The following is a 13318-nucleotide window of genomic DNA, read 5'->3' as shown; positions in this document are numbered from 1 at the left end:
GCCGCTCCGCGGGTGCGAGCACGCGAGTGGGGCCCCCGCGGCGCGCGCGCCCCCGCCCTGCCGCCGCGGCCGCTTTAAGGGCGGCGGGGGCGCGCCGCCGGGGCGCCCGGCGCGCCGCCGCCTCGCCTCGCCTCGCCGCCGCGCCGCGCTCCCTCTCTCTCGCTCTCTCTCTCTCCCTCGCCCCGCTTTAAAGTCTCCGCCAGGATCCGGGCTCGCCCGCCACTTCCTGTACGGCAGGATGGAGCGCGCCGGGGCCCCGGCTGACCGCCGCCCGCCCGCCCGCGCGCGGAGGCGGCTCTGAGCGCCCCGTCCGCGGCATGCCGCGCGCCCCGCCGCCCGCCTGAGCCGCGCCGCCCCGCGCCCCGCCGCGCAGAGCGGGGGGTCCCCGCGCCCCGCCGCCGCCGCCGTCCTCCCCTGCCCCGCGGCCGGGGGCTTTGCTTCCCCGCTGAGGCAGCGAGCAGCAGCCGCCCCCCGCTTTCGCCCGCAGGAAGAGGGGTGCGGGGAGAAACTTATTTTCAACAAGTTTTGGCTTTTCTTTTCCTCCCCCCCCCCCCCCCCCCCTCCCCGGTGTGTGAATTATTTTAGCCCCTCTCCCCTTTCGATGTGCGGCTTTGGACATGCGGAGGCTACTGCAACCGTGTTGGTGGATCTTTTTCTTGAAAATCACCAGCTCCGTGCTCCATGATGTGGTGTGCTTCCCCGGTGAGTGAGCGCGGCCGTTGGGGGGGGGGGGGGGGTCCCGGTGCCTCCGCCACGCGTGTCCGCGACCCCCGGGGGGTGCCGGCGGGGTGCCCCGTGAGTGCGGAGGATGCGCCGGTGGCTGCGGGGAGGGCCCTTTGCTCCCCGACGCTGGGCTTCCCCCAGCCCCGCAGCACCCTCCCGGCTGCGGGCAGCGCTGCCCGCGAGTGGGGCCGTGCGCGGTGCATGGGCTCGGCTCCGCGCTCCCGGCGCGGTGTCCCCTCTCCTCGGTGCATTGCAGCCCCCGACGCCGTGGGGGGGGATCCGGATGGGTGGGGGGGGTGTCCTTGTGCGCTGCCCTTCTTTCGTGGGGCTGCCGGCGGGGCTCCCTTTGTGCTGCGGGACTGCCGCCCGCCGCCCCGCAGGGAGCGTAACTCCGCGCTCCTATCCCACGTTGCAACCCCCCCGTCCCCCACCAAAAACTTAGTTGTGCGCGGGTCTCTACCCTCCGCACCCCACTCGTGTCCGCGGTGGGTGTCTCGCCGTGCTGGCGCGCTGACCTTGGCAGGGCAGGGGGGTGCGCGGGGCTGCGCGCCCGCTCCGCACCCGGGGCTGGCTCCCCGCACCCGTGGGAGAGGGGTTATGCGGTCGGGGGGCTACTGTGCTTTCCACCCCCCGCCCCCCCCCCTTTCGCACCCCACGGTGTGTGCCTGTGCATCGCTTCTCGTCCTCTACCGAAACGCAGGGGCCAGGTGGGCGCTCGCTTCTCGCCCTGCGGCGCGACCCCGTATTCCCCCCCCTTCCGCCGTGTCCCCCCCGGCCCGGGGGAACTTGCAGCGCCCGCGCGGGGCTCCGGCTCCCGCCGCCTCCGCTGTGCCCCCGGCCGCCCGCCAGGGGCGCTGTCGCGCCGCCGGCGCCCCCGCGGGGCCGCGCGCACCCCCCCCCGGCGCGCAGCCCCCCCGGCAGCTCTGAGGCGCGGTGGGCTTTGCCCCTGTTGTTGGTGTTGTTCCGTCCCTGTCCCCCCCCACCTGCGGCCGAAAGGATGTTCCTGAAAACGGCTCCGCACCCCCAAAAGTGGTGCCTTCATTTTTATTTTCTCTCCTGGGCGTCCCCCTTCGCCCCTTCGTGGCAGCGGAGGGGCGCGAGCTGGGGTGGGTGTGGGTGTGGTGTGCGGGGGCCGCGGGCAGGGCGGGCCCCGCGACGCCTCCGGTCGCTTCCGCGGCTCCCGGTGCAGCCCGGGTCGTCGGCTGCGTCCAGGTGGGCAAGTGTGAAAAGAAAGGAGTAAATTCTGGAGGCTTTATGGGAACTTCCACTTCTGTTTCTTTTTATTTTCTTTTTTTTTTTCCTAAAATACACTTTTATTTTAAGCCCAAAGACCGAGATAAGCAGGTAGACCCACCGTATCCCAGTCCTTCCAGCAGCTTCTCACATGTAAAATGATTTGGAGCAAAAAGAAAATAAGTTGGAGAGAGGGTTAATACCTCTGCAGCTGTTGAAGAAACATTTATCTTCTTTGTATTGATTTCTTCTCAATTTCAGCCCTCAGAGTGAAGCCTTTTTCTCTGGTTCTGATATATATTGTACAGTAATTACATCTAGAAGGCAGGCTCCAGGAATGCTTCAGGAAAACAAGCTGTGATGTAGGTTTAATATGACAGCATTATACGACTTGCTGATTTAGATCAGTGGTGTTTGAACCAGATAGTATTTGCATTCTGGTTTGAATATAAAGATGAATGCGAGCAGAGAGTAGTAGTAGATCCATGGACATTTGTTGTGTGTAGGTAAGCTCTTCAGCGCTAGAAGCCGTAAAGCAGCCGTGTAAGACTTAGGAATGTTTCAGGGCTGTTGATCGCTAAAGGTTTGCTTGGAAAGCAAACTATTTTCCAGAAGGGCTTTTATGCGTTTAGTTTTCGTACAGAGCTACCATGTTAGACCTCAGTGACTTGCTTACTCTTTCCATGCCTCTTTCTGAAAAGCAGTAATATCTGGTGTGTGAGGGGGTGGTAAGTGAAATGTCATGATAAACGGGAACGCTCCAGACTCTGATCCGGTACATCAGAGATGCCCGAGGCAGGAAAGCTGCAGGGAGGATCTCGGTGGACTGTAACAGGACATTGGTGCTGACAACATCCAATAGCAAATCATCGAAATTTGTGTTGGCGGGGAATCCCAGCCAGATATTAACTGTTTAGTATCTACCGCAAATGTTTCAGTACCTTTTAGTAGCATTTTCTAGAGAGGATTAGAGAATTAAGATATTTGTTACTTTATGTGTTAATTTACAAGCACCTTTCTTCCCTCTACTTCATATCTAGCTCTCTAATTGAGAGGTCACTGTTTATTTTCTCCCCTGCAAATCACTTTACTTTGTGAAGAAACATAAAGGCTATTTTTTCTTTGTTCAGCAACAATAAGTGAACCATGTAGAAAATAAGTCTTTGCAGTATTCCTTTGTTAGGAGGATTGTAATAGGTTTTCACTGTTTAAGTAGGTATTTTTGTTGCTGTTCCTTTGGTTGTAGTAAGAGGAAGGGGTCATTCTTGCACAAAAATATGTGGGTAAGGTTTTGCTCTTTCTGAAGTGTTAAGTTTAGTGCATTTCTCTGTGGGCTTGTCACTGGTAATTGCATTGCTTAATAAATCAAACTAAGACAAGGTAAGAGAGGTTGTTTCCATGGGGTCTGTTTGCTCATTAATCTAAATTCACAGTACCAAAAATCAGTAAGACGTAAATATTAACATTACTATGATATCCTTACTATGGAGTTTCTCAGTGCTTTGCCAAGAGAGGGATAAATAATTTTTTTTGTAGAGGAAAAAGTACACATTTGTGCAGTTCTTAGCTGTTGCTGTGACAATCCTGTCATCTAAGGAGTGATAGTTGTTAGCTTTCTCTTAGGTTAGATGCGTAAATGAAATTCATATTCTTGAGTCTAAATTAGCTCTTTGGTAATGGATCAAATTATTGCTGACCTGGTAACTGTCTGTAAATGGGTTTTGGATTTTGAGTCTTCATAGTTCTGAGATAAGAGTTAATTTTGCATGTCACCGTTTTCTGCTTGGAGGAAAAAAATACACTAGGAGCTTTTCCCTATGAGCTAATGAAATGCTGCTTCAGATATTTTTAAAGGTACAGAGAAGACTGGCTTTGTTTATAAAAGGTTTTACAGCGGAAGGTGCGTTGTGCACGTGGAGAAATACGGAACGTACAGGAGAGGGCCCTCCAAGACTTTGTTTAGTCCTGTGGCTTTTATGAAGATGACACTTCTTACATTTTAATTATCCCTTATTTCCAGTGTCTTTTAAAAATATACTTTATGTTACGGGAAGTTGCTAATGGAGTCCTTGCAGATAAAGAATGTCAAGTGAGCCCTCCCAGGCTGTAAGAGCTGAGCTTGCTGGTACGCTTCTGGGGGGGAAAGCTCAAAGGAGAGCTTTGCTGTGCATTAGCAGGTTTGCAGGAGCTGGTTCGTGGTTAACAGAACCTGGACACGGCTTTCAAAAGTATTCAGGTAGTCACAGGAGCCGTCTGCACTAACAGCTGGAGTAAGAGGCTTCCTAAGTTAGGGAGGGAGAAAGAGGCATCATGGAAGGAAGGTATTTCAATATATTCAAAAAAGAAAAGAACACAATTTGAGGGTAACTGGAATTCTCTCAGTCATATTGGGGTGTTTGTGGTATCTACAAAGCCTGTATTCAGGCTGGGGACATTGCTCTGCTTAGAAGAGCGAGCAGGATTTTTGCCTACGTGCACGAGTTAGAATTTCTGTTACTACTCTTCTCATTCCCTGTCTCCTCTCCGTGTTGTCTAGGAAATGGGGATGAAAGGGGTTTTGATCCTGTTCAGAAAATGGATGTCTTGGTCAGAGCAGTGAGGAACTTCTGCGGGTCTAGCACAGAAATATCATTCACCTGTCCCCTCTTGCATCCGCGCTGGGAACCTCTGCTGAACAAAAAGGTCCTGCTTGGTACCATAAAAAACATCAAGAAACAACCTATTGATTTCAGTAGGGTGATGGTTTCACTCCCGGTTTCTGGGTCTTTGCATGGAAAAGTGTTGTCTGAAGTTCTGTATGTGCACCAAGTTAAAGCTGTACTGTTATCAAGTTGTGCAAGTTTAATAGTTGGGGTTTGTTTCCAGTTAAAGAAAAGACAGATAACAGTGAGGACTATCCATCTTACGATCAGTGCTCAAGGACTGACGTACTTGGAGTTTTCTGAAATAAAATGTTACTAACGTTGACTCTAATTTCAATGTTGAAGTTTCGTAGTTAAATTAAAGAAATTACTTCAAACTGTTAATCTCAACTGTCATTGGAAAAAATGCTAATCATTTGGTTGCTGCTATTTAGCAGCCAGATGAACATGTGGCATGATGTGCTCTGAAGCCTAAGGGTATAGTAATGACACTGCACTTTAGCTAATATATAACTTTAATCTGAGAAATTATGAAAAAATTACACTAATATCTGTTTGCATAAGTTACTGTGCTTCCATTTTTAAAGATGAGAATTGCTCCTGTGTGTTGATGAAATTGTGATTATTTATATTTACATGCCATCCTACTTAAAGTTTAATTCTAAACATTTTTGAAGTATCTTAGGAAGTGGAATTTTGTCAGACAAATATTCTTAAAAGATACGGAGTCATCTGAGGATGCGCCAAAACCCCACCAAATGGGTTAATTTAGGGTTTGATATATCCATTCTGGGGACTACTTGCTAAAAAATATCTTTACAATTTTTTCTCTTCTTGGTGAGGTAAACTCCCGTCAATGTTTCTTCCAAGTGAAAATTGCGGACCTGCATCTTCTTGCACTGGGTTGACAGGAATGTGACTGCATCGATTGCCAGAGTTACTCCCAGGAAGAATTGGCCTGTATCGGCTTTGTAGGGACATGCAGGGGTTGCAAGCAAAACAAGGGAGGAAGAGATAAATTAGTCCGTGCTTTCATACTAAATGAAGGAACCTGGCACATGGCCAACTGGAGATGCCCAACTAGATAACTTTTGATGAAAACAAGTAGTTTTTACATTTGTATGTCAATAAACCTTTAGGGAAAAAAAATCACAAAAAAATGACCCTTGGTTGCGTTAATTTTTCCATTACTCAGTATCTTGTGGTGGTGCTGATGATCATGTTATCTGTGTTGTAGGCTACAGATAATCTATCTGCATGACTTGCCCCAGGGGAAGTCAAACTGGCTGCTTTCATTTAATGCTGCTAACATGGGGCATGGCTCTCCAAAGTGATCTTGCCCCACTTCAGTGAGGACAGGTGTAGCCTCGGGTGAATCGGGGCTCCACTGGTTGTGTCTTCAAATGCTTGCCTTGCAATGTACGGTCGTCTTGTTGAGGCACAGCTGCCAGGATGCAGTGGATTCCTGGTTTGTGCCTTGAGCTGTCACATATTTGCAGCCTAAGCTGAGGCTCTTCCCACCCAGAAAGTGAACAGATGAGTGAGGGTGCAGATTTCAAGCACAGCAGTGAAGATACTGAAATACTCCATGGGCATTGCTCTTGTTTTCGTTTTCCCTGATTGCTAGCAGTATTAGTGGGAAGCTGAAAGAAATGGTGGTGAATAAACTCCTTAGCTGCCTGGAGGAGGAGGGAGGACACAGGGCAGTAAGGAAACTCAGAAGTTTGTGCAGTCATTATTAGATATGTTTTTATTACACTGAATGGGCTCACCTTACAGCAATTTGAATTAGTTTTCAAGTGAACTATGGTTAAAGTAAAATCATTTAGTACATGGCCTTGTTTTTTTAATGTGGTTTTATTATGCATCTCCAAGTTTGCTTGGGAGTTGAAGTACTAGCGTTCTTAATTATCAAGTCATTTGAATAATGATGAACCATTTTCTAGAACTTAAAACTTGACCGCATCGTGCACCTGCCAACAGTACTGACACATAAAATCTCAATTGATGTGGGTGTTGCAGTTTTTCTATGCATAAAAGCTGCAGTGATGCCTGAATGTGTTTATCCTGTGCCAGTGCCTGCTTTGAGGAACTTTGCATTCATAGCATGGAGGCCTTTCTAAAGAAAATCGAGGTGTTTTGAGACTTGGATGCTTAGCTTAGGAAAGCTGCTTTGAAAAATCCTTTTCTCTGCTTGCAGATATGTAATGAATGAGACCTTGAGCCCTGAAGAGCTGCATTGGTATTTAGGAGCAAAATGTGGGATGTTATTTGGTCTTGTGGCAGCTGTTTTGTTCTCTTTTTGAAATAAAATGTGCCCGTCTCCCTGACACAGTGCTGTTCAAGTTCTGCTGTTGTGAGTCGGTTTATTCTGCTGACAGTAAAGAAAAGCTATCTGATAATTCCTTGCAGGCAAAGCGGATAGTTGTTCAGTTTTCCCACACTTCACCCTTTCCATCTTCTGTCCCTGTAGGAGGCTTGTAGGAGATGTAGAAAATGCTGTAATACATGAGTTAGTCAAAGCAGTGCCTTGCCCTTTCCTTGCTCCTATAAAACCATCTACAATCTTGATATTGTTTTTTAGCAGTCTGAAGTCTTCAACCTGGAGTTCCTTGGTCAGTCTGTCAGACTGGTTGGAAAGCAGTGTTAGTTGTCCCAGAGTGGAAGAGGACTTCACCATAACAAGTGGTGAGCACTGGATAAGTAGAGTATGAAGGTCGAATCACTTGTGCCAACGCACTGAATAAGCCATTTTTCTACTGTCGAGGTAAATAGAAACCGTTCTGTCCTGACTGTTGCTGATCCTAAGCAGTAAGCAAGTTACTTTCTTTGAGCCTCTTTCCATTGCTTTAAAACAAGGATGTCTGTGAAGTAACCCTTGCACCACTGAGGACAAGAGCCCGCCTTTGTGTCAATTTGGTGTGCTCTCCTGTTAAATCTCTTTATGTCTGTTTATATCAGCCTCAGTTTCATGAGCCCCAGCATGAGACTCTTGTGTCTGTGCCCCCACCCCATAGACTCCAAGCTGAGACAAGAAAGATACCTAGTAGCTTTCAAATAATGATATGCATTGCTATCATGAGTGAATTTAGGGATTAAATTTTCGATAGACTTTAATTGGTATTTAGATTCTTAAGGTGCTTTCAGACTTCTGGAGGTTATGGTATAGATTTACTGCAATCAAAGAAGAAGTGGGGGTTTGTGCAACACGACTGTCTGGTCAACATTGCATCCCTTTAGTAGGTAGGCAGAGAGAACCAGTTGAATGATTCTTGCTGGCCTCCATGCTACTTGCATCTAGCTTACTAATTATTCTTATAGCACAGTAGCATGTGTATTTTGTATTTAAATCCATGCTTAAAATACAACTAAAATTTGCCTGTTGACAGCAGTTGCATCATATTTTAATTGGTGAGAACTGCTAATGGAGTGTTCAGGTTCTAAAATTAGTTGTTTATTTTTCCTTTCTTCTTTGCCCAAGGGTTTTGCATCAGATTATATGGCTTCTGTATAACTGTTTGTGTTCCAAAGCAACACCTTGGTGCAGTTTTAGTTATTTAAGAAAGTGTTAGAAGTACAGGCTCAGTGACAGCAGTTTCAGAAACTGTGACTTTTTAAATTGTTTCTTACTACATTGTTTATGCATTGTAAAGTGCTTCTCTTTTGTTTACTGTGAATTAATTCATTGTTATCTTTGAAAACCTGGGGCACAAAATGTGCAAGTTTATAATGTTTTGTCTTGGCATAATGGTAAGTCCTCAGCTGCTGCAAATTGTCATAGCAAAATTGATGCTACTGTTTCTGTGGCAGCTTTTGTCAGGTGAGGATTTGCACCATAGCCCTCATCACAACATTATTCTGAGAAATGACTGGGCATGTTATTTTCAGTATTTCCATGGGCTGGCTCTGTGTCAAAGGTGCACAGTTTTGATAATGTCCTCATGCTTCTTGCAGGGTTTTTATTTTACTGTGTGGTGAAATGCAAACGCACCTCTTTGTATGATTCTGCTTGCTGTGAAGCAGAGTTGTCCAGTCCCTCCATTAAAATTCTGGCTTTTTGGAGGATGCTTGTCATGCATATCAGTCCTTGGAATTGTTCTGTTGCATTATACCTAGTTTTTTGGCCAAAGCTGTGGCAGTTGCAAAGGTATTTGTGAGATTTTCTGTCAACAACAGGTGTTTTTTTTAAAATCAATTATGTGTTTTCCCATTTTGAATCAATACCCAACTTTTCCTTGAATAGTTACCAAAATAAATAAGCCACCAAAAACATGGTGGTTTGAATTATTTACTGTAGCTGTGAAGCTCAAACTGCAAATATACAGCCACTTTAACAACTGTCTTGTATGTTTCACTTTTCCCTGTTAAAGAGGCCTCTAATACTTTGTTACCATGAAAGTACTTAAACTTTGCAGTAAAAACATGGCCCAATGTCCTGCTTAACTCGGTGACCTGAACTCCACAAGCCCTCTGCTGTCAGATTTTATCCAGTCCTCAATAGGAATCTTTTTTTGCCTTTTCTCCAATTTTTTTTCCAAATTATTTTTAGTAAGGTGCACACCAGAACTGGACACTGGTCTTACTCATATCGCATATGTGTGATGCTATTGCCCTTTCTGTTTGTCCAAGGATTTTCAGTGGCCTTTTTTTCTGCCACAGCAAGAAAGCTCATGTTGATTGTTTGCCTAGTATGACTTCTAGATTGTTATTGGATTCAGTGCTGAACCAAATAGTCTGCTGTTCAGTGGATGTGGCCTGGATCACTAATTCTTAGTGGTTTAACTTTATTTAAAAAAAAAAAAATCTTTGAATAGTTCTCTGTGTTTTTTTTTTTTATATGATGAATACTGCTATAATGGCAATTTTAGCAATGGAAACGAAGGCAGTCGTAGTGTCTTTTTAAGGGAGTAGTGGTCAGTGCATCCTGTTATAGTCCAGTTGCCTGTTGTGGAGTTATCTAAAATGGATATCTTAGGGTTTGACTTTTGTTAAGTGTTGTAAACTGAAAGCTTCACACAGCTTTAGAACATGACTGACCTTCTGGTCACAGTTTTTGTCCTTGTGTGGTAACACTGATGTGGCCAACAGTTGAGCATCATTAGAAACTTGGAATGGGAATTGCAGTTTGGATGTAACCCCAAGGAAGCAATAGGTTTCTTAGGAATTTTTCCCCCCATCACCCCATTACTGTACTCCTGCTGCTGTTTTTGGTAGACAGTGTTTCTTGTAGTGTTGCCATTTTCTTGTGCTGCTGAATGCAGGTGGGAGAACTGGATGCTGAGCTAGTTGCAAGACTTTAGAAGATATCCTCTGTTACTATGGCCCTGCTTCCATTAGGGTGACCTCTCTTGAATGCTTTTAGCTTTCCACCTTGATTGTCTTTGTATTGGGCAAACTTTCACCATGCATCAAATGAGGAAAAACAATCCCTTCTCCCCCAGCTAATATTATCCTGTCTGGGAAGAGGCTGGTGTCTGTGAAGGTAGATGAGAAGGTGCAGAGATCCTTATGACTGAAGTAGAAAGGGAGTCCAGTCTTCCAAATATGAGAGCCTTCACCAAAAGCCACTGAGAAGACCTGATCCATACCTATCAGCTAATATTGGATCAAGTTCTGGCATGGTGAAAGGATTATGAACTTAATTGTGGTTGATTTGATACTGATACTCCTCATGTGCTTCAGGAGGACAGAATGCAGTACAAGCCTGGCAGTGCCTGCTGCCTGAAGAGCGGAGGGGAGTGACCAGTCAATTTGCCAGGAAGGTTTTAACTGGCCTTTAGAGTGATGGACCAGGTGGCTGTCACCAAAAGTCTCTTCCAGTGTTGCTCCATGCTGCTTGTACTTGTACTGTGCACCCTAAGCCCCTGCTTGCCCCTGCTCTATGTCTGTGCCTGCCCTGGAGACTGGAGGAGTGAAGCGAATCTGCTGCTGCCACAGCCTGCAGGAGGCTCGTGGTCCAGGAGCCTCTGCTGTGCACGGAAGGGGAGCATGATGCCCAGTGTTATTACTTGCTAGAGTGTAAAACCTGCAAGTAATGGTAGTACAAATGTATTTCAATTTGTAACCTGGCCTTCTGTATCAAGATTGGACTGCTTCTATTCTGTTGCACATGTGCATCACTTGGGGAAACATGCTGATAGTACTTAACATTTAATTGCTTCTCTTGATTTTATTTGTAAATTAGAATCTAGAGGATCTGTAAGAAAAAACACAGTAGAGCTTAATTGGACAACATTTTAGAGTAACTGGAAAAAAAAAAGATGTGTAGCTTTCCAGCTTTTGGAGCTGAGACAAATGCAAACTTACTTATTGATCCATACATATGATATCATATTTTAACTACTGTCTAAACTGGAGGTCATCTCTATACTAGGTGGCTGAAGAATCTTTCTATCTTATCACATCTTGTACTCATTTATAGTTGTTTCCATTTCTGGCTTTGTCAGAGAGACAGCTAGTGTTTCAACCTAAATTAAAATCAATAAGAAGCAATTTCGTTTGTTTTTTAACTACTAGAGCAGGCTTTTTTTTTTAGTAAACCTCTGTATGTTCAGCTAAGTCACTTGGTTCTTTCCATCAAGATAATTGTCAGACCTCATTAATTGCTTATTTTTGCATAAGTAGGAATGGAATTTATTTTCCAGTGTTCCTAACGAAATGTCACATATGAATTAAAAATAAACATTTATTTTAAATCATCACTGAGAAATAAATGCAGTAAAGAATACTTGGCAGTTAGAAGTAGTTGAAAAACATCTTGAGGGGAAGCATATGCTTGGGGGCTGTGGTGAATGCTGTTGACCCAGGAGTCCTGCACTGGCAGGGTAGCACAGGCTTCCCCTAGCACATTTGGGCAACGTTCGGCAGGGATGACTTCCAGTGGAGAAAGCAGAGTCTGGGTGTCTATGCCTTTGGTCCTTGGCTTGGATATTTCTGCATCATACCAGTTCGTGTAAGAAGCTGTTGTCATGTTGTCAGCTGGCTTTTACCAAGCGGCCAGCAGATTGCCAGCAATAACAATTAACCTGGGTCAAATTCAACATGGAATTCAGGCTGAAGCGGTGTTGGTGCTTCCTACATAAAGCAGTGGTGAACCATAACATAATATTAGAGTAAATATCTGAAGGTATTGCTGAGATGAAGTGTCTGAAATAGGATGTGTTGCTGCTCTGGTGAGTTGATCACGGAGTGCAGGAAATCATCCTCTCCAGTGTGCAGTACAGGCTGCCCAAACAGAGACGGATGCGTTGCTGTGTATTGGTTGTCCTCTATGTTTACAAAGTTTGTGAAGGTTCAGTTTTCACTGGCAAAGGCTTCCTGTCACTGATGTACGTGTCCAGTTGGAAGAATTAGTTTGTGTCTTCAGAAACAGTGTTTCCAGAAAGGGTAGACCTGATGCTGTGGTGGAGAACCTGACCCTTGTGTGGGAGCTTTTTATAAGGTGTTTGCTCTGCCTCTTCTGCCTGAAGTGAAGTTTGGCATGTAGCAGTACTGGGCTGGTGTCTATATGAGCATTTGTATTCTTCTGCGTCTAGTTTTGAGTTGTGCAAGGTGAAACTTTAGTGCCTGGAAAAGTCAATGCCAATATTTTTCTCAAGTGGTTCCTTGGGTTGCTGTGGTCTTGCCCAGTGCTTGTCTTAATTTCAGAAATGTTTAAGAATTCCTGGAATTATTAATTTGAATATAAAAGAACCTTTTGGATGGTCTAAATCTCATTTTGTGTTTAATTTTCCTTTGAAGATCCAGAGTATTATGAGCTACCTGTTACTTTAGCCTCTTGGGTTCAGTTTTCTCTCACCTTTTCTTTTGCTTCCAGTTGCTTTGATTCAGGTATGTTAATAAGTTAAGAAAGAGGGCAAACCAAGGGCAAGAAGAGGCAGATCTGGCTACCCTGGTAATCAAAACTAGAGTCTGTTCCCTTAAGTAAACTGCTAAAGCAGTGTTTTGTAAGAACAAAACATAATTAGTAACTAGATTACACTGATGAAGAGCACATTTCCTTTATCCTTGAAGGCAGCTTAAGAGTTGGGCATGAATTGCTTGCATTTGGTATCAAAACAGCAAACCATTTCTTTTTAACTAAGCACTTAAAACCACAAAGAAATTCATGTGCCAAGAAGCCACCTGTGTTTAAAGATATGTGAGCAGAGCTGGTACACAGCGTTCAGGAATGTAAGGCGAAAGTGACTTGTCCACATGCTGGTGACATCTATCGTAAGTGAATCCCAAGCCAGAGCTCCATCCAAGGAGCAATATATTGCAGCACAAACAGATTCCCTGTCAAAGAGGTAATTAATAGCTCAAGTCAAACACTATCTGCAGGTACTGCTTTTTCTATTTCATGTTGTTAAGCAGTGTGACCTTTTCTCTTTCAACAATTAGCTTTCAAGGTGAAAACCAACTTAGGAAGAATATTGACTGGTTTTTTTTTTTCATTGGATCTGAGGAGCCTTATAGTTTCGCAGTAGTCTTGATTACACCTTCACGCTTTACAGTTTTGATTGCTATCTTGATCAATGGCTCTTCGTTTCTGTAGTTTGAGATTGCATTCCCCTGTTTGCTTCTGTATTTGGGAGACGTCACCAGGCATTTTGGGTGCAGACTGTGTCTGCAGAGCCAGACAAGGCTTGTAAGATGCATACTGTCACCGGGTAACAACTCTAACTTGTCTCATTTGCACTCTATTAGCAACAAGTTCACTTGCTAAATAATTCTGTTTT

The 13318-nt window shown here is 45.3% G+C and overlaps 1 protein-coding gene across 1 annotated transcript in view; it reads left to right on the top strand.

The window, feature by feature from the left end:
• Nucleotides 1-391: 391 nt before the first annotated feature.
• Nucleotides 392-13318, top strand: part of PTPRG (protein tyrosine phosphatase receptor type G) — a 412574-nt gene continuing 399647 nt past the window's right edge. The window contains exon 1 of the mRNA XM_075432501.1: nucleotides 392-702. Coding sequence (XP_075288616.1) covers nucleotides 618-702 — 85 coding nt within the window. The 5' untranslated portion in view covers nucleotides 392-617. The remainder of the gene's footprint in view (nucleotides 703-13318) is intronic.

Source organism: Opisthocomus hoazin, chromosome 11 (genome assembly GCF_030867145.1).
Source record: "Opisthocomus hoazin isolate bOpiHoa1 chromosome 11, bOpiHoa1.hap1, whole genome shotgun sequence".
Taxonomy (NCBI): Eukaryota; Metazoa; Chordata; class Aves; order Opisthocomiformes; family Opisthocomidae; genus Opisthocomus; species Opisthocomus hoazin.
The sequence above is the reverse complement of the archived record's forward strand: the minus strand, read 5'-3'. Positions and strand labels throughout refer to the sequence as shown.